The sequence below is a fragment of the Saccopteryx leptura genome, chromosome 3, assembly GCF_036850995.1.
Source record: "Saccopteryx leptura isolate mSacLep1 chromosome 3, mSacLep1_pri_phased_curated, whole genome shotgun sequence".
Taxonomy (NCBI): Eukaryota; Metazoa; Chordata; class Mammalia; order Chiroptera; family Emballonuridae; genus Saccopteryx; species Saccopteryx leptura.
Window position 1 is genome coordinate 263467147 of NC_089505.1, and position 21328 is coordinate 263488474.

At 41.8% G+C, this 21328-nt stretch overlaps 1 protein-coding gene across 1 annotated transcript in view; it reads right to left on the reverse strand.

Annotated features, from left to right (window-relative positions):
* C3H2orf73 (chromosome 3 C2orf73 homolog) overlaps positions 1-19135 on the reverse strand; it is a 66485-nt gene extending 47350 nt beyond the window's left edge. Inside the window, exons 1-3 of the mRNA XM_066372386.1 lie at positions 19050-19135; positions 16347-16554; positions 1332-1485 (exon numbers count right to left, since the gene is read on the reverse strand). Of these exons, the coding sequence (XP_066228483.1) occupies positions 1332-1485; positions 16347-16554; positions 19050-19075 (388 nt within the window). The 5' untranslated portion in view covers positions 19076-19135. The remainder of the gene's footprint in view (positions 1-1331; positions 1486-16346; positions 16555-19049) is intronic.
* Between the last annotated feature and the right edge of the window lie 2193 nt (positions 19136-21328).

Below are 21328 nucleotides of genomic sequence, written 5' to 3' on the forward strand. Positions count from 1 at the left end.
GGCTTCCATTCTTCCCACATTCCAGAAAGTTCTTCTGTCCATTCTCTTTACCTTTATGGGTCAATTGTTTTGCTATCATTTAATAGGGTCTTGGGAGGCCAGAGATTTAGATGTTTGTACTCATTTACCATCCTGAATCAGAAGTGGAAGCATTACCTTTCTAAACAAGAGGCCATGATTACAGATTATCTAACAGCCCTCTCCCTTAACTATCACCGTTGAGGTGGAAATCATACTGACTATGACTGTTTGTCCTGACCTTCAGTCTAGCTGTCTTTTGCATGCTTAACTAGACTGGCCGGATCACAGAGGCTAGAAGGCCAAAGTTAAGTGAGGGACTGGTAACTTCTAAAAGTGATTTTTTGTTACCTACTCTTGTGTTTAGAAAAATTTAAAGTTCAGCTTATGAACATTTGTGTGGGGTGAGGGCAAGAGTGGGTACTCAATAAATACATTTTTGTTTCTACTTAACCCTGTACTTCTTTAAGACTTGCCAAATCATAATCCAACAGCAGTAATGACTAGAACATGGTAATAGATATAACTTGAATAAATGTGAAAGACAAAGTTTATTATAATGGCATTGTCAGGTAAAACACATTTTAACCTGAAAATGTTTTAAAAGTCTATATAACAGTATTTCCTAAATTATGTTTTGTGTGGTATCAGGCATGTGAGTTGATCTGGAAAGGGGGTGAAAGGGTCATTGAATGGGGAATAGCACTCTTTATTCCTCGTCCTGGAAATTCATTATGCTTATGCTTTGAATAAGGGTTTTAAGAGTTCTGTAGTAAATATTGTGTGTGTGTGTGTGTGTGTGTGTGTGTGTGTGTGTGTGTGTGTGTGTGTGTATCAGAGGCTAGAAGGCCAAATATATATATATTTAACTGTATGAATTCAGTTTTTGCAAAACATATTTGACTACTTCCCACTTTTTTGAGCATCTATAAACATCCAAAAAACTAGTGACCCTCAGATTACACTTTGAGAAATGCTGACATATAGTATTGCCTACTACTTTGTTTTAATAGTTACAATTTTTTAAAAATCTGATGGAAACAAAGAGTAGAATACTACTAAGTTTATGACTTGGAGGCTGGTGTTTAATGATCAGTACAACTTTTATTATGTTATATTCAATGTGTCTGGAGATAAGCTGTCCACCAGGAAGGGATAAAAAGCAAACTTGTCAAGGGCTGCACTTGCTAGATGTGTATTTCAACAATTGTAGAAAAGAAATTTTCTCCGGAGGTGCCAGCAGATCTAATACACCTTAAGTTGATAGAGAACCTGAGGTGACAGAGAAGAGGTTTTACCACTGCTAACCTTACCTATTCCACAAGAAGGCTTTTGCAGTTTGCTGTGTGTGACTGGCAAAACCAATGGACATGCTGGTTTTTGAAAGTCACTCCTCTGGGTGCTCTGAGTGTCATAAGGTGGTTGGAAGTGATGTTCCAGTCCTTTATCATGTGACCACCAATCACCCTTTATGGGGAAAAAATTGGAAACACAGAATTGGATACTGTAGGACATGTGCTGCTTGATGTCTTTGAATATTCAGCAAGTCATTGGATAGTCTAGTACTAAAATAAAGTTTTGGCCCTGGCCGGTTGGCTCAGCAGTAGAGCGTCGGCCTGGCGTGCTGGGGACCCGGGTTCGATTCCCGGCCGGGGCACATAGGAGAAGCTCCCATTTGCTTCTCCACCCCCCACCCCCTCCTTCCTCTCTGTCTCTCTCTTCCCCTCCCGCAGCCAAGGCTCCATTGGAGCAAAGATGGCCCGGGAGCTGGGGATGGCTCCTTGGCCTCTGTCCCAGGCTCTGGAGTGGCTCTGGTCGCGGCAAAGCGATGCCCCAGAGGGGCAGAGCATCGCCCCCTGGTGGGCAGAGCGTCGCCCCTGGTGGGCGTGCCAGGTGGATCCCGGTTGGGCGCATGCGGGAGTCTGTCTGTCTCTCCCCGTTTCCAGCTTCAGAAAAGAAAAAGCAAAAAAAAAATAGAAATATCTTTTTAAGCTGAAATATAGATGCTAAATTCTTAAACTACCTTCTATTAACAGATGGAGTTATAAAAATCAACAGGTATATTTATGTTTTATAGAGTTTTATTATATATGTACACATATATGCACATATATTAAAGAGGACAATCTAAAAATTACACCCCATATTTTTCATTATGACAGTACAAATAATGTATTACCAGCTAAGATGATGGTTTTCAAAGATTTTAGTCCATGATCCACACCATGAAATACATTTATGTCATGCAAGAGCACACAATGCAGACACATACATAAAACTAAAATAGCATCACAAAACAATATTTATTCTCACTACATGTAGTGCAGTTGCCTATTTTTCTACTCTGTTTTATTGCTTTTCTCTTCTATTTTATTTCACAATGCCTGTTACAACCCACATTGAATTATAACTCATTAATGACTCAGCTCAAAATACTTTGATCTAAGTGGAAATGTCTCTGATGTTACTGAATTTTTGATAAGAAAACCTGACCTAAGTACACAGCAAAGGGAGAACTGATAGGTTCTTCATTAGCACATGTGACGATCTGAGCTCTTAGAAGCTGAGAAGGCTACGAGGGAATTCCTTTACACCTACTTGACTGAATTCTGACTAAATGTTTTTCAGAAACTGATCCATCAGGTAGACATAAGAGACATAGGAGAAGGCCACTGTGACACCTAGGAGTTCTTGGGTATTATTGGAGAATGAAACCTTAGGTACAAACACCTGCCTTAAGGTTTAAGAAAGGAGATCAGCTTTAAAAAAAATCAACTATGGTTCCATAATCAAAGCCTTTAAGAATATGATTCAAAGGGAATGAATATGAGATTATAAGTAAAATTCTGACCATGTAATTGAAGCTACATTGACATCAAAAGCAAGAGGCATCTAAAGAAACCTATGTGGCTGCACAGGGAGTCAGCTCTGAAGTGAGCTTCGTTTCTAAAAAGACAGGCACATATAGAAAGGGGCACACTGCCTGACAGGTGGTGGAACAGTGGATAGAGCGTCGGACTGGGATAAGGAGGACCCAGGTTCGCGACCTCGAGCTCGCTGGTCTGAGCGCAGGTTCATCTGGTTTGAGCAAAGCTCACCAGCTTGGACCCAAAGTCGCTGGCTTGAGCGAGCGGTTATTATCTGCTGAAGGCCTGCGGTCAAGGCACATATGAGAAAGCAATCAATGAACAACTAAGGTGTCTCAACGAAAAACTAATGATTGATGCTTCTCATCTCTCTCCGTTCCTGTCTGTCTATCACTCTCTCTGACTCTCTCTCTCTCTGTCTCTGTAAAAAAAAAAAGGGGGGGGGCACACTATCAAATTCCAAAGAAATAGAAATAATTTAATGCAGTCAACTTGTCAGGAGGTTGTCAAGAAGCTTGGGAGAAATTCGTGAATATGCCAAAGGCAGAAAATTTCAGGTTTGCTTGGGCGAGGGAGAATTCATTGTGGCAAGAAATCAAGGAAAGGCTAAAAATTTGGAGAAGAGTACATTCTTCAGAGCTTAAAGTTAAAGCTTCTCAACTTTAGGGTCTCTTTTGAGGGAAATTATCTTCAAACAGAAAAAGATGGGATGAACCTGTACAGTTGGAGAGAGTGCTAGACCTCACTCTGCAACTTTGAGTGCCAGCTTTTAGGACAATGACAAATTGTAACCAGAGGTAATGAATAAGTTTGCAGAGATCAAAGAAATTTAGGAAGTAGGAAGTAGGGAATTTGGGGGAATAGGAGAGACCAGGTGCTTCATTTTTCAGAATGGGTTAAAAGGTGAATTACAAAAAATAAAACTACTTGATGTAGGTTCTAGGAATTCTAGAGCAGATTACTAAACAGATGGTGTCTTCTCACTATCTGACTGAAAATAGTCACATCTTACTGTTGTCAATATGTCTGGTTCTTGCAGCTCCATGATTATGATAGTGCTTATTCTGCCCAGAGCTTTAGGATGTATAGGCCTTCGTTCATTTACTCTCACTACAATTCTATGAGGGAGGCACACCCACTTTACAGATGAGAGAACTGCTGGCAGATTAAGGAACTTCCCCAAATTCTATCACCAGCAGGCAGCACAGTTGACAATTCAAACCCCCCAGCCACCTGTGCATGCCTCTAATTTCCGTGCCACATTGCTGGATCAAATCTGCTGTGGAATAAAAAGCCAGATGAGCACAAACTTGCTTAAATTATTTCAAAAGTGAAAATAAAAGGTGTAAAGTGAGTATTCTGAGAAAGAGCTCTATGCTAAGGTTTTGGGGTTTGGGTTTTTTTTTTTTAATGTAATCATTTATTTTTTTGAGAGAGACAGGAAGGGAGAGAGATGGGAAGCATCACCTTTTAATTGTGTCAGTTTAGTTGTTCATTGATTGTTTCTCATACATGCCTTAACCAGGGGGCTCAAGCTGAGCCAGTGACCCCTTGCTCAAGCCTGCGACCTTGGGCTTCAACCTACTGACACTTAGGCTTAAGCCAGTGACCTTGGGATCATGTTGACAATACTGCACTCAAGCCTGCAAACCCACTCTCAAGCCAGCAACCTTAGGGTTTCGAACCTGGGTCCTCAGTGTCCCAGGCTGATGCTCCAGCTACGACGCCACCACCAGTCAGGCTCCTATGGTAAGGTTTTAAAGAGTACAGTTTATTTCATCATCTTTTGTTGATCAGAAACTTAATTGCTAATACTCAGTAACTCGGTAGTTGACTGGGATAAATGAGCCACGAGGAAATACCTGGCAGGCTTCCATTTTCTTTCTCAAAGAGTGTAATGCAAAAACTATCTTTAAAGCAGAAATACTGATTTAACTTTCAAGAAGAATCCTTTTGAATTTAGAATTTTCCAAAATGGTGTCCTTAGTTTCACAAAGGAAGTAATGAACAACTTTCTAGAGCATGACTGATGACTTTAAGACCCCATTGTTGGTAAAAGTGTTCTGAGTAGTCTTGTAAATTGGATGAATTTTCATTTCAGTAGAATGAAATCCTACAGTTCAAAAAATGTTTTTATGATTTCTATTTCTGGATAGTCTGCCTATCCTGGAAAAGTCTGGTTTGTTCCTGAAAGAGTGAGTGTATGCACCCATGCACGTGTGCTTGCCTTTTTTGGTCTGAACATTTGCTTCTAAGAGATTATAAGATTAAAGATATAGGTAGAGGCTTGTTTTTTTTTTTATTTTACCTTGTGCTAAAGGGAAAGATTATAAATTTTCTGCTCTGTATACCATCACTTACATTTAATTGTGAGGGGCTTACACAGAGTTATTTCTGATGAAATATGTCAATCTGGAAAATGTCCTCTAGTGTGATTGTTTTGTCTAGGCTTTGGGGTCAAACCACAGCTGGCAGATGGCGGAGGAGGTTTTGCCTGAAAAGATAGTTGTTCCAAGTTCAAAACTTTGGACCCAAAGAGAGAAGTGAGCCCTCCCTTCCAACCCAATGCCTAACTCCTTTCCTGCCCCAGGATGACAGTCTATTGGGTTCCATGGTAGGAAGATACCTGGAGATTACTGATGATGAGGTTGCCACTAACCCCTGCCCCCTAGAAAGCCTAATGGCTATTGGACTATGAACCCCTCATTTGAAAGCTATTGTGAAGCAGTCTCTGTGTTATACTTGTATTATCTTTAAGCCTTTAGAAATGAATTAGTAAACATTTAAACATTACTTATTTCCCATTCTTTAGGAGACTAAGGGAGAATCCTCAGGGTAGTGAAAGCAAGCAAGACATTATGGAGAAACTAGTTAAAAGAAGCAAGGGGTGATAAGAAAACTTTGTAGCAGCAGCCACAGTGACCTGGCCAAGGTAGCTGCTGATGATGGTGATCATGTGTGGACATAAAATCAATGGCCCTGGCCAGTTGTTGGTTCAGTGATAGGGCATCGGCCCAGTGTGTGGAAGTCCCGGGTTCGATTCCCGGCCAGGGCAAACAGGAGAAGCACCCATCTGCTTCTCTACCCTTCCCTTCCTTTCTTTCTATCTCTCTCTTCCCCTCCCGCAGCCAAGGCTCCATTGGAGCAAAGTTGGCCCGGTCACTGAGGATGGCTCCATGGCTTCCACCTCAGGCACTAGAATGGCTCCAGTTGCAAAGGAGCAATGCCCCAGATGGGCAGAGCATCACCTCCTATTGGGCATGCCGGTGGATCCCAGTAGGGCACATGTGGGAGTCTGTCTCTCTGCCTCCCTGCTTCTCACTTCAGAAAAAGACAAAAAAAAAAACAAAAAAAAAACCCAACACTTGAGGGATTCCTAGGGAAATAGGGACTTTAAAAAAAATTTTTTTTTTTATTTTTTCAATTACAACTGACATACAATGTTATATTAGTTTCAGGTGTACACCCCAGTGATTAGACATTATATAACTTACTAAGTCATAATTCCAGTAGGTCTCATACCCATCTTATACCATACATAGTTACTAGAATATTATTAACTATATTCCTGGCCCTGGCCAGTTGGTTCAGTGGTAGAGCATCACCCTGGCTTCAATTCCCAGTCAGGGCACACTGAAGTGACCATCTGCTTCTTCACCCCTTCCCTCTCTCCCTTCTCTCTCTCTGTTTATTCCCCTTCTGCAGCCATGGCTTGGATGGAGCAAGTTGGCCCTAGGTGCTGAGGATGGCTCCATGATCTCATGTCAGACACTAAAATAGCTCAGTTGCCAAGCAATGGAGCAACAGTCCCAGATGGGCAGAGCACCTCCCAGTAGGGGGCTTACTGGGTGGGTCCTGGTTGAGGCACATGTCTCTCTGCCTCCCCACTTCTCATTTAAGAAAAAAACCCTATAGTTCCTATGTTGTACTTTACATCCCCATGACTATTCTTTACCAACCAATTTGTACTTTTTAATCTCTTCACCTTTTTACCCATCCCTTGTCCCGTCTGGCAACCATCATAATGTTCTCTGTATCTATGAGTCTATTTCTGTTCTGTTTGTTCATTTATTTCATTTTTAAATTTAATTATTGATATGTATTTATTGACATTTTATTGTTCATACTTTTGATATTTTTTTTCTTCTTTTTAAAGAAAATCCTTTAACATTTTGTATAATACTTGTTTGGTGGTGATGATGAGCTCCTTTAGCTTTTCCTTGTCACAGAAGCTCTCTGTATGTCCTTCTGTTCAAAATGATAGCTTTGCTATCAAGGGTAGAATAACTTTTTTTGTAGGTCCTTGCTTTTCATTCCTTTGAATATGTCTTGCTAGCTCCTTCAGGCTTGCAAAGTTTCTGTTGAGAAATCAGCTGACAGTCTTATGGGAGTGTCCTTGTAGGTAACTAACTGCTTTATTCTTGCTGTTTTAATAGTCTCTCCTTGTCTTTAATGTTTTGCATTTTAATTATGATGTGTGGGCCTCTTTGGGTTCATCTTGTTTGGGTCTCTCCGTCCTTTCTGAACTTGTATGTCTATTTCCTACACCAGGTTAGGGAAGTTTTTCATTATATTTTTCAAATATGTTTTCGATTTCCTGCTTTCTGTCTCCTTCCAGGAGCTCCAAGTTGTGAATGTTGGCACCCCTGAATTTGTCCCAGAGGCTCCTTACACTATCCTTGTTTTTTGGATTCTTTTTTCTTTTTGATGTTCTGATTGGGTGTTTTTTGCTTCTTTATATTCCAAGTTGCTGATCTGACTCTCAGCCTCAGCTTCTCTACTCTTGATTCCCTGTAAATTATTCTTCATTTTTGACTGGTTCTTTTTTATGGTTTCCATGTCCTTTCTTAATGCTGCTGGAGTTCTCACTAAGATCATTGAGCATCCTTATAACCAGTGTTTTGAACTCTGCATCTAGTAGTTTTGTTCAGTTCTTTTTCTGGAGTTTTGTTCTCTTCTTTCATTTGGGACATCTTTGTTTCCTCATTTTGACATCCTCTCTGTATTTGTTTCTGTGTATTAGGTAGAGTTGCTATATCTCCCAGTCTTGGTAGAGTTGCCTTATATAGTAGGTGTCCTGTTGGGCCCAGTTGCACAGCTTCCCCATTCACCTCCCACTTGTGGACTGTGTACACCCTGCTATTGTAGTTGATCTTTGATTGCTGTTGGCATGTCAGTGGGAGAGACTTCCCAAAGGCTGATCAGCTATAAGGACTGGTTGCAACCACCATGGAGGATCAGCTGTGCAGGGGCCCATCGCACAGAGCAGGACTTACTTTGGCAGGGCTCTAGTGCCTGCTGAGTCTGCCCTTTGAGTATGTTGCTTGTGGATATGGTTGGGTGGTGCTAAAACATGGTCTGAAGTTGTCCACTGGCTGCACTGGCTCTAGGGCCTCTCAGAACGTGCAGTCCAAGGTCAGCCGCTGACTGTGTTCGTCCCAGGGCCACCCAACAGGAACTACAAAGCAATTTGCAAATTGAAGCTCTTGTGCTGGCCTTGGAGGTCCCCAGACGAGGCCAAGCTGCAAACCAAGGTCAAGGCTGGCTGCACTAGTGCTGGGCCTGGGGCTATTTAGTGAGAGGTACAGGCAGATGCTGCTTGTTTGAGAGATTTTAGAAAAGTCTGAAGCATGAGTCAAGGCAGGCCATTTATATGGGAAAGCTACTGGAAACGGCTTGGATGGGCAAGTTCGGTGGGGCAGCGTATCAGGGAATCACCTGGCCAGGGCAAACAGTATTAGCCAGATTGATGGAGACTCAGATATGGTTTCTGCCTGCCAGCTCTGAGGGGGAAGGGCTCAAAAAAGGAACAATGGCCTCTGCCAGCATTTCTTTATGGGAGAAAGCTGCCCCTACAGCTTTCTTGATGCCAGGCATTTCAGTTCCTACCCTTGTATCCCTGATGCCAGCTGAGCTGATATCTCAGTGCTGGAGCTCAGAAGGAGTGAGTCTGAGTAAGCCCATGTATGGGCCCTTTAAAAAAATTCCTGGGAGTCTGGGAGACCTCCATCTCATTCAGCCACAATCCTGGTTGTTTTTCACAGCCAGAAATTATGGAGACTTCTCTTCCTGGCACTGGAACCCTGCATTGGGGGGCTGTTGGTCAAGTAAGTTTGCAAATATGATGTATATGTTTGCTCACTTATAGCTTGCATTGGATGTGGGGGGACAGGCTGTAAGCAGGCAGGATCCTTATAGCCTAAGGCTTAGTTTTAAGACTAAGCCTTTCCCACCATTTTTGATGTAGGGTGGTACACTCTTATAAGGAATCCCATTATATCTCAGATAAGTGACTTTGTATCAGAAACTTCCTTGTTTGTGTATTGGATTAAAGATTTCAATTTCTATACTATAAAGTTGGGCAAACCGGGAGCTTGCTCTCTCGGTTCCTGAGATTAGCATTAGAGAAGGGAGAGCAGAGAAAGGCCACGTGGAGGAGGCCAGGAGAAGCAGCCAAGATGGTAGAATGCTGAGGGAACAGAGTTGAATAAGTCTGGTGAGCTAGAAACCTTTGATTCTAGGAAACTCAGATAAAGTCAGTGGCTTTGGGAGCCCTGAATGGAAAGGGAAGTGTTTTCCTGTTGTGTGTTTTTACTTGCCCGCCGGGTGCGATCTAGGATTAAAGATGATGGCCCACCAGTTCTTGGCTCCGTTGTTTCATTATCATCTGTCCGAATCCTATACGAACCTGCCTGGGCCAGGCTGCTGTGATGGTGGCTGTGGCTACTGGCTTTATAGGGGCTGTATATAGGGTGGGATCCCTGGCACCTCAGGGTGGACCTATATAGCCAAGATATCCCTCTCAATTTTTATCCACCACATGTGGGTGTGGGACCAGGCTGTTCTGCATCTCTGCTCCCCTACCAGTCCCAATGTAGCTTCTTTATATCCTTAGTTGTAGAACTTCCAGTCAGCCAGATTTCAGGTGGTTCTGAATGATGTTTGTTCTATAGTTTTGTTGTAATTTTGATGTGGTTGTGGTAGGGTTTGAGTACTGCATTTACCTATACCAGCACCTTGACTAATGAAATGTGGACATTTTTTTTTTTTTTACAGAGACAGAGTCAGAGAGAGGGATAGATAGGGACAGACAGACAGGAATGAAGAGAGATGAGAAGCATCAATCATTAGTTTTTTTGTTGCGACACTTTAGTTGTTCATTGATTGCTTTCTCATATGTGCCTTGACTGTGGGGCTACAGCAGACCGGGTAACCCCTTGCTCAAGCCAGCGACCTTGGGTTCAAGCTGGTGAGCTTTTTGCTCAAACCAGATAAGCCTTTGCTCAAACTGGTGACCTTGGGGTTTCGAACCTGGGTCCTCTGCATTCCAATCTGATGCTCTATCCACTGCGCTATCGCCTGGTCAGGCGAAATATGGACTTTTAATAACACCTCACACATAGACAATCACATTAGAACACTAGTTCTGCAGCATATTAATAGGTGCTCCATAAAAGAGGTTTCCATAGTTAAATAAATCTGGGAACTATTGAGATAAGAAAAGTTGAACAGGCTTATCACAAGATTTTTCTGAACATTTATAAACTAATGTGAATTGTGAAGCTCTGCGAAGAGTAGATAAGAATACAGCTTTTTAAAAACATTTTTTGACTTTGGAACTTTATTTTATTAACACATAAACAACGTCTAGTGCTCTGGAAAGTATACTTTGGAAAAAAACACTTTGGAAAACAGTATAACTTCTTTTTTTTTAGTGAGAGAGACAGAGAGACAGAGAGAGGGACAGACAGGGACAGATAGAAAGGGAGAGAGATGAGAAACATCAATTTTTCATTGTGTCTCCTTAGTTGTTCATTGATAGCTTTCTTATATGTGCCTTGACTGGGGGGCTACAGAAGAGCAAGTGACCCGTTGCTCAAGCAGGCAACCTTGGGCTTCAAGCCAGCGACCTTTGGGGTCAAGCCAGGGACCATGGGGTCATGTCTATGATCCCATGCTCAGACCAGCAATCCTGCACTCAAGCTATTGAGCCCGCACTCAAGCCAGTGACCTCAGGGTTTCAAACTTGGGTCCTCTGCATCCTAATCCAATGTTCTATCCACTGCACCACCGCCTGGTCAGGCAGTATAATCTTTTTTAAAATACCAATACTTAAAAATATAAGACAACTGTAAAGCCAGTAGCCACAGCCACCATCACAGCTGCCTGGCCCGTGCAAGTTCGTACTGGATTCGGACAATTGGTAAAGAAACAACGGAGCGAAAAGCTGATGGGCCATCATCTTTAATCCTAGTTTGCACCCAGCGGGCAAGTAATAACACATACTAGGCTCCAAAATCCACTCATTTGGTGCTCACAAAGCTACTAACTTATCTGAGTTTCCTAGAATCAAAGGTTTCTAGCTCACCAGACTTATTCACCTCTGTTCCCCAACTCCTTCCTTCTCCCTGCATAAACTGGCTTTTCCTTCAGCACTCCACCATCTTGGCTGCTTCTCCTGGCCTCCTCCATGTGGTCTTTTTCTGTTCTCCTCTCTAATGCTAATCTTAGGAACCGAGAGAGCAAGCTCCCAGTCTGCCCCACTTTATAGTGCAGAAATCAAAACCTTTAATCCAATATACAAAATAGGGAAGTCTCTGATACAAAGTCACTTATCTGAGGCATGATGGGATTGTACCACCCCACATCAAAAAGGGTGGGAAAGGCTTAGTCCTAAAACCAAGCCCCAGGCTACAAGGATCCTGCCTGCCCACAGCCAACCCCCAACATACATTAATATCATCACGCCCATCCCAAGCAAGAAAGGCAACCAATACCATCACCTGGGCGAGAGGCTTCCATGTGGGCAGCACCATTTTTAACAGAGTGAGTATAATATATTTTATCTGTCCAACAACAACCAAACTAGTTTTTATTGAAAGTGACTGAGGTAAAGCACCTTTTTATTTCTGCTAGCACCCCCAATTTTATGTCCCTAGATAGAACTGTATAACTGATTATTTCATTTAAAAATCTTGTAAATAGGCCCTGGCCGGTTGGCTCAGCGGTAGAGCATCGGCCTGGCGTGCGGGGGACCCAGGTTCGATTCCCGGCCAGGGCACATAGGAGAAGCGCCCATTTGCTTCTCCACCCCCCCCCCCTTCCTCTCTGTCTCTCTCTTCCCCTCCTGCAGCCAAGGCTCCATTGGAGCAAAGATGGCCTGGGCGCTGGGGATGGCTCCTTGACCTCTGCCCCAGGTGCTAGAGTGGCTCTGGTCGCGGCAGAGCAACGCCCCGGAGGGGCAGAGCATCGCCCCCTGGTGGGCAGAGCGTCGCCCCTGGTGGGCGTGCCGGGTGGATCCCGGTCGGGCGCATGTGGGAGTCTGTCTGACTGTCTCTCCCCGTTTCCAGCTTCAGAAAAATAAATTAAAAAAAAAAAACTCTTGTAAATAGCCTGACCAGGTGGTGGCGCAGCGGATAAGAACGTTGGACTGGGATGCGAAGGACCCAGGTTCAAGACGCCGAGGTTGCCAGCTTGAGCGTGGGCTCATCTGGTTTGAGCAAAAAGCTCACCAGCTTGGAGCCAAGGTCGATGGCTCAAGCAAGGGGTTACTCGGTCTGCTGAAGGCCTGTGGTCAAGGCATATATGAGAAAGCAATCGATGAACAACTAAGGTGTCACAACGAAAAACTAATGATTGATGCTTCTCATCTCTCTCTGTTCCTGTCTGTCTGTCCCTATCTGTCCCTCTCTCTGACTCTCTCTCTCTGTCTCTGTAAAAAAAAAAAAAAAAAAAAAAAAAAAAAATATATATATATATATATATATATATATATAATCTTGTAAATAAATAAAATCAGTCTGGTGTTCTAGAGAGATATTATCTGAGCAAAATAAGACATAAGACAACAAATATGTCAATTTAAATATTTAGGCAACTTTATTTTCTTTACTTTTATTTTAAAGCCAGTATTACTATAAACCGGTTAATTAATTTTAAACGAAGCTAACTTTAAAAAAGAAACCTGTGATCTAATATAAAAGAACTAAGTTTACAGGTATGTGAAACAAGCACTTGATTACTTCTCAGATACTTGGAAATGAGCGTATGTCAAGGGTTTTTACTGTTGTTTACTAAACAAGAACATTCCCTTCACTCCACACCCCAAAAACACTTTTTAACTTTGTGAATCACCTTCAGTCGTTCTTTGTAACTCCTCATTCATATCCACTGTGGACCTCTCTTACCTATCCTCTCACTTCATTTGAGACTTACTTTCAGCATCTCTTAAAGGTCTCTGACTCGTTTAGCATTTAGCACTGATAAAACAAAGATTCTATGGCAACTCTGTCACCCAGTCTTGCTGATAGCAGCTCCTAACACTTTTGTTCATTTATTTATTTTTTCAAGAGACCTACAAATTAGAAGTAAGAGAAAATTAGTTGGATTTAAAATTTTTTATATTTCTTATTTCTTTTCTTAAACCAGCCTCTTTCCATAGTGTCTCCAAGGTAAGAATGGGTTCAGTTTACAGTTGATTTAAATTCCACCCTGAACTAGAGCTCAGGATTTCTGTACCAGACTTGTTTCCCCAGGGTAGGCCTAGTCTATTGATTTCTTTTAAATCCCAAGTAATTTTTTATAAAATAGTCTTAAAACTGCTCTTTTAAGACTAATGTCATGTGTAAAGGGCTTACACATGACATTAGAGCAGGGGTCTCAAACTCGCGGCCCGCCGAACAATTTTGTGCGGCCCGCAGACTAATCCACGAAGTTCAAAATATTTTGGATAAAATTAAGTAAGCCTAGGGGCCTACTTATATTTTTCATTTCTCTAGCATATCCTAGCTAGATATTAGCTTAGTTAACAGCAGTTGTGATGCGAACTACAGTTTCTAGTTGTTTTGTGACACTGAGTAAACTGCATGTACGATTGTGCTTGTTGTACTGATTTTTTTTTGTTTTCAACTGCAGTGAGAAAAGTGTTGCGTAACAGTTGCCTTTTGTAGACCTAGTACGGCCTGCCTAACGGCTGTGATCTTGCTCTGCAGCCCACATGCTGAGTTGAGTTTGAGACCCCTGCATTAGAGCATATCTGACTACAGAAATTCCTGCATCAGGCAGCTCTCACACCCATACACAGTGCCAGAGTGTGCTGTTCTGGGTCAAGAACAGTTGACATTATCATTGTAAAAAGAATCGTCTAATAGCAATCTCCATTTAACACTTTGAGTAGTACGAACGTTCATGTACATCCTTGTGCCTCCTGACCATTCAGAGTATGACTGTACATGTAAGGCAACATTAAAAAAAGGTAAATGTATGTTCTTCTTGTTTCCATAAATTTGTTATCAAACAAACATGATTTTAAGTTAATAAAACTGTAACTGGAACTAATTTCATTTCTTGAAAAAAAATTCACTCTCAAAGGATTTAGCATTAAGTTAAATCACAACGATACCCAACTCACAACTATACCCAACTTTACATGGCAAAATAAAACAAAACAAAAAAACTTTGTGGCAGTGATTGAGTTAAGGATTTTGAGAAGGGGAGATGATCTCAGATTATCTGGGTGGGTTTAATGTAATCACAAGAGTCCTTAGAATAAGTTAGGTCAGCGGTTCTCAACCTGTGGGTCGCGACCCGGCGGGGGTCGAACGACCAAATCACAGGGGTCGCCTAAAGCCATCGGAAATACATATTTTATTTTAAAATGTATTGTATAATATGTATTTTCCGATGGCTTTAGGTGAAATTAAATATGTATTTTCCGATGGCTTTAGGCGACCCCTGTGATTTGGTCGTTCGACCCCCGCCGAGGTAGCGACCCACAGGTTGAGAACTGCTGAGTTAGGTAGAAGAGTCAGAGAGAAAGATTTGAAGATGCTTTGCTGCTGGCTTTCACCAGGAGGGGGCCATGAACCAAGGAATGCAGGCAGCCTTTAGAAGCTGGAAACAGATTCTCCCTGATAGCCTCCAGAAGGAACCAACCCTGCCAATAACCACAGAGACTGACTTTAGACTTCTGAGCTCCAGAACTGTAAGAGAATAAATTTGTGTTATTTCTTTCTTTTTTCTTTTTGTTTTGTTTTTTTTTGTTTTTTTTTTACAGAGACAGAGACAGAATCAGAGAGAGGGATAGATAGGGACAGACAGACAGGAACGAAGAGAGATGAGAAGCATCAATGATCAGTTTTTTGTTGTGGCACTTTAGTTGTTCATTGATTGCTTTCTCATATGTGCCTTGACCATGGGGATACAGCAGACCGAGTAACCCCTTGCTCAAGCCAGCGACCTTGGGTCCAAGCCGGTGAGCTTTGCTCAAACCAGATGAGCCCATGCTCAAGCTGGCAACCTCGGGGTCTCGAACCTGGGTCCTCCGCATCCCAGTCCAATGCTCTATCCACCGCCTAGTCAGGCTAAATTTGTGTTTCTTTAAGCTCATGTTTAAGCTTGCCATAGTTTGTAACAGCAGCAGTAGGAAACTAATACAATAAATTATACCTCAACAAACCTGACTTTAAAAAAAGAATATAATGGCCTGATCAAGCAGTGGTGCAGTGGATGAAATGTTGGCCTGAGATGCTGAGGACCTAGGTTCGAAACTCTGAGGTCGCTGGCTTGAGTGTCGGATCATAGACATGACCCCATGGTTGCTGGCTTGAAGCCCAAGGTCGTTGGCTTGAGCAAGGGGTCACTTGCTCTGCTGGGGCCCCCCAGTTAAGGGACATATGAGAAGCAATCAATGAACAACTAAGATGCTTCAACAAAATATTGATGCTTCTCATCTCTCTCCTTTCCTGTCTCTCCCTCGCTAAAAAAAAAAAAAAAAGATAATGGACTATATTTACTACAATAGTGAATAAAAGTGTGGTTTGGCCAAAGTAATAGCCCTGGGTCAGAGACATGACTATGACATTTGTTTACTATGTAATCTCAGACATGTTAATATACTTTTTGGAATATGTTATCATCTGTAAAATATTTCCAATAACACCTAGAAATTATTGTTAGGTTCAAGTATATAACTTATACAAAATACTTAGCTCATTCCTAACACTTCATGCATTTTCAATAAATGGTAGCTATTATTTTATAGAAAATACCTGAATTAGATTATAGTGGGAAATTTCTATATTAGAATATGTCACAAATACAATAGAAGAGATTTCTTTCCAAACATTAATTTGTAGCTCTACACACATACACACACACACACACAATTCAAATATTTTTATAGAATATGAAATATATATGAAATATGCAATATAGTAAAATATATGTATATATGTGTGTATACATCTATATCTATCTATCTATCATCTATCTAGATTATCTGTATAGTTTGTATGCAAATTATCTGTGAGACTAGTTTCAGGTTATTGCTTTTAACTATTGGATTATAAAAAGTATTAATCTGAGCTATGTCACATCCTTTAAGTAGCCAGTGACCAAATTATTCTACAGAACAGCTTCTGTATCTAAATCTATATTCGTATGTAAGGAATATCTTCCAACCTGGTTTTCTGATCCTCTTTTGGGATCGATGTAGGGAACTGGTTCATTGTATGTTCTTGCATTTGTGTCAATGAATTTAGCATAATACACACGTCCTCTCCTGATGCATGGTTTTGAATGTGGTGTGCTTTTTCCAAGTTCTTTTTCATGTGTGAGTTCCTTTTTTTCAGTCACATACACTATACCAGCATCTTCTATTTTATGCTGTCTGAAAAACAGAATTAAATAGTAAATCATTTATCCCAATGAGCATTTCCGTACTGAGTCACAATTACATAAAATAAAATTTAAGTATATTGCAAGTATCAGTAGAGACAATTTAGGCTTTATTAATAGTTATAAGAGACTTGTGCTATTAAAATTTGGGAGGGTGTCTTCTCACTCTAAATCATATGAGATAAAGGGATTTGTGTTACTAATGATTATTCATTCCAATATACCAGTGCTGTGTACGGACTCTTGTTTGCTTGGAGTAAAAAGGAATAGCAATTTGATCATGCTACAACTTACATTTGCAATACTTCTTCATGTGGCTGTTACATGCTGATCTTAACTCGTCTTTAAAAGTTAGTTACCTAGAAAATTCAGCTATCTGAAGAAGGACAACTATTTAATTTTAAAAGATCACCTGGAAAACTTATAAAAGGTACAAAATGACCACACCTATTTATCAAGAAAAGACCACTGTTGCAGGCATCAGAACAGTTAAATTTCTTATCACTTTTTGCTTCTAATAACTACACTGGTACAAAAATAAAATTTACTAGATTGTTTTAAATGTTAAATGTTTAAAAAGAGTTTATGGAATTTTTTCCTTTTAAATAAGGAGTAGTAGACATTATAAAAGGCTGTATTTTAAATGTCATTTACTTGAAAAATAAAGGTAAGAATGAAATATATGAATTAGAATACTTTCATCTAGAAGCTTTTAAAATCAAAGCCCTTACCCATTGAAGGTGAGTGAATATGAGTCCAAATTTATAGAGGAAGTGAGTAAATTCTGTTTAACCTTATTCATGGCCCTTAACATGTAAACCCTCCTTCAAACCAAAGCCAGGCCCATCTCCTTTATCAAGTACTTTTTCAATTAAAACTCTCAAATGGTTTTCCATTGCATTTACAATAAAATACTGCTTTCTTTTCTTTTTTTTTAAGTGATAGTAGAGAAGGTAGAGAGACAGACTCCCACATGTGCCCCAACAGGGATCCACCCGGTAACCCCCTTCCAGAGGCATGCAACAGAGCTATTTTTAGTGCTTGAGGCTGAGAAGCTGGGAACAACTGAGCCGTCCTCAGTGCCCGAGCTAACAGGCTGATGCTTGGACCATCAAGCCCCTGGCTGCAGGAGGGGGAAGGGAGAGAAGGGAGAGAAGGGAGAGAAGGGAGAGAAGGGAGAGAGGGAGAGAGTGAGGGGGAAAGAAGCAGATGGTTGTTTCTCCTGGGTGCCCTGACAGGGAATCAAACTGAGATGTCCATATGCCTGGCTGACACTCTATCCACTAAGCCACTGGCCAGGGCCTAAAAAACTGCTTTCTTATGGTAGTTCTGAGGTCCTGCATGACCCTGCTCCAGCTAATGTCTTCAGTGGCTCTCATGCCTCTCTCCCCTCACTTCTCCAGCCAGCCCCACTTCTTTCAGCACCAGTCTCTTTTCCCCTCGGGTATTTGCACACACTGCCTTTTCTCTGCCTGGACTGGCTCATTCCCAACTCCCTACACAGCTGGCTCACTAACAGTTCCATCTCAGCTAAAATGTCATGTCAGAAGCTTTTCCTAGATTTCCCCTTTCTCACCCCATGGAGTCTCCATTTTATTATTTTGGTCATTTTTTCCATAGCACCACAATCAATAATTTATGTACCTAGTTTTTGTTTCCTTGTATTTGGTAAACACTACAAGAACCTTTCACTAATCAGAAAGTTCCATAAAGGCAAAGATTGTGTTTCATCCATCATTAGGTACCCACCATATGGACCATTATATATTTATATCCTGAGCCAATATAATATTTACTATTGCTAGTGAATCTCCTGGAATTGTTTTACTCTGGCTTTATTTTAGCTGTACATTCCCAACCCCACTGTAACACACACACAAGCAATGTTCTGTACTCTTGGATTTTAGTTCCCTGAATCCTAACCAAAATTGCTCTCTGTAAAGGATTTGAAAAATAAAAAACCGATTAATGGTAAAGTGTAAACAACTTCTAAGTCTTTTTTTTTTTTACTACCTTTCCAGAGATAAAAATATTTATTAAAGATCGTGATTGATTCATCACTGTAGGCTCCTGACATCAGTTTTTTTCCATCTGCTTCTCATGGTTGTAACCTAACAATGTGCTTGTATTGGAATCGGGTCCTTGAAGGAAAGGATTGTGGCATTAATTGTGGGGGATTCTGGATGGATGTATTTTAAAGGTAAAGCCTACAGAATTTGCTAACAAATTAGATGTGGTATATGAGACAGAGTGGTTGACTCAAGATGACTTCAAAAATTTCAGGCCTGGCAATGCCTGTAAAGTACCTGACACACAGTAGGTGCCCAGTAAACAGCGCGTTTTAAAAAGTATTACCGTAAGCATTCAACTAAGAAATGATAAGGAGGGAGGGGATCTTTAGAGGACCCACCTCTCCTTTCATTTAACCTTACCCCCCAAGGAGGAAAATATTTTTTGGGAAGGAGAAAACCAAACCCCAGCACTTACTCCTGCTTATCCTCCTTTCCCTCCATGGGTGCCTAAGACCTGACACCAGGCAGCGGGAAGCCTCACGGGAACATCAGGGACTAAGAACTGCCAGGAAAGGGAGAGCAGACAGCGTGACTGTGACTCCCGGGTTGCTAAGCGACAGCGGCCTCCGGAGGCGTGGCCACCGGAAGCAGCGTGGGGGCGGGACGAGGGCACGCAGGCGCAGTGGCTGGCTCCGGCACGGTGGGTAGCTGGAGTGCGTGTGCTACCCCGAGGTCGGACGGCTGGCCGGATATCTCGGCTTTCTTCCCAGATCTACACTAGGCTGGACACCCTGCCTTTGAACTTGGCCTTCCCGCTATATGGCGGTGAAAGGTATTTATCAGGGCCCACTCTATCCTTCGGGATATCAGTGAGGGGCCTTTCTGGAGCCTTCCTCTGGTCCTCGGCCTTAGCGCCTGGGGCGGTCTGCTAGGTCACTGTCCCCGCAGCGCCTGCCCGTCAGGGGCCCCCACCTCCACCCACCGCACTCCCAGCGTCACCCCAGAGCTGGCATGTGCAGGCAGGCAGGAGAGAAAGTTGTTTGACAGTGAACCATTAAACACTGTGCAGGTCATGATTTGCTGCTCCTGGGCTGCCTAGTTTTTCTGTGAGAAAACTTGGCCCTCGAGGTTCAGGATTTCTGACATATCCTCCTTCCCAGCCCGCTCAAACATTAAAACAGAGGGAAGAGGGCCCTGGCCGAGTGCTCTGTTAGAGCGTCCTACCCATAAGCCAAGATTGCCGGTTTGATCCCTCCTGAGGACACATATAAGAATCAACCGACAAATGCATATAAATAAGTGAATCAATGAATTTCTCTCTCTCTCTCTCTCTCTCTCTCTCTCTCTCTCTCTCTCTTCTAAAAAAAAAGCAAAGGAACACCCAGGCTCCCCGCACTGTGTGCATTTGCTCCAACCCAGCCGGATTCAGAATCCAGTGGAGGGGACTGTACACTCTGGCAGCGGGTTGGGACTTGTTCAGGGAGCACTTATCCGAAAGAGCAAATTGATGACCTGGCGTGCACCTTCTGGCCCTGGAATTTCTTACCTCATTTCACCACTGCCTCCCAATTTCCACTACCAGGCCCAAATGTCTTTCGCATCTGTCATGGTAATTCATGCATTTCTCTGGATAATGGGAGAAGTCCTTATTTGTGTTGAATTCTGCGATGTATTGAGCTATGTAAATGCATGTATTCTGTAACCCAGAGTCAGTATTAGTATGTCTTTACGTTCATCTTGAAGAAATCTGGGAGAGTGGAGGCTGGTCTTAGGACTCATTGTACATATGTGAGCTTAAGTCCTATGAGGAAGAAGAACATATGAATGGAAATTTGATTCGTAGTTACCTAGACTCCAGAGAGGTAAAAAGACTGGAATGTGTGAGTGTGTGGTTATGTATATGTGTGTTTGGAGAGTAAAGAGTGAGTGGATAAGTAAATATGAAGACTGTCTTAAACACCGTATACTGTCATCTCTCAGATTCCCTGGGGAATTGGTTCTAGGACTCCTGCAGGTACCAAAATCTGAGGATGCTCAAGCAAATCCTTCATATAAAATGGCATCGTATTTAAATATAATGTTGCACATCCTCCCATATACTTTAAATCACCTCTAGATTAGTTATAATACCTAATGCAATGTAAGTGCTATTTAAATAGCTGTTATACTCTGTAGTTTAGGGAATAATGACAAGGAAAAAAATCTGTACGTGTTCAGTACAGATACAGCCATCATGGCCTAACTACATAATGCATGTCAACAACAACATAATTTTTTTTCAAATATTTTTTTATCTATGGTTGGTTGAATTCTGGGATGAGAAATTCGAGGATATAGAGGGCCAACTCTCCTTACCTGATTTTATCCTAATCATTATACTCTGATTAGGGGCATGTGCCTTGGGAGCAGTCTAAGTGGCTCCACCACTTAGAAGCTGGTTCTCTTGGGCAGATGTTCTAACATCTGTGCACCTCAATTTCTTCATCCACAAAAATGGGAAAAGTACCCTGGGCTGGTGTGAGATGTAGATGATTCAATACAGGCAGAATATTGGAAAGAGGGCCAGACATCTAGTAACTCCTTGGGCATTATTAGCTACTATTTTTATTGCACAATTCAATTTGCATGTTTTACCACATCTTAAGGCTTAGTCAACAGTCATTATTACTTCTGATTTCTATTTCAACCTTTACTAATCTCTTCAAGCACCTAAAACCACTCCCATCAGGGACAATCCCAACTGCTTGATAAGAA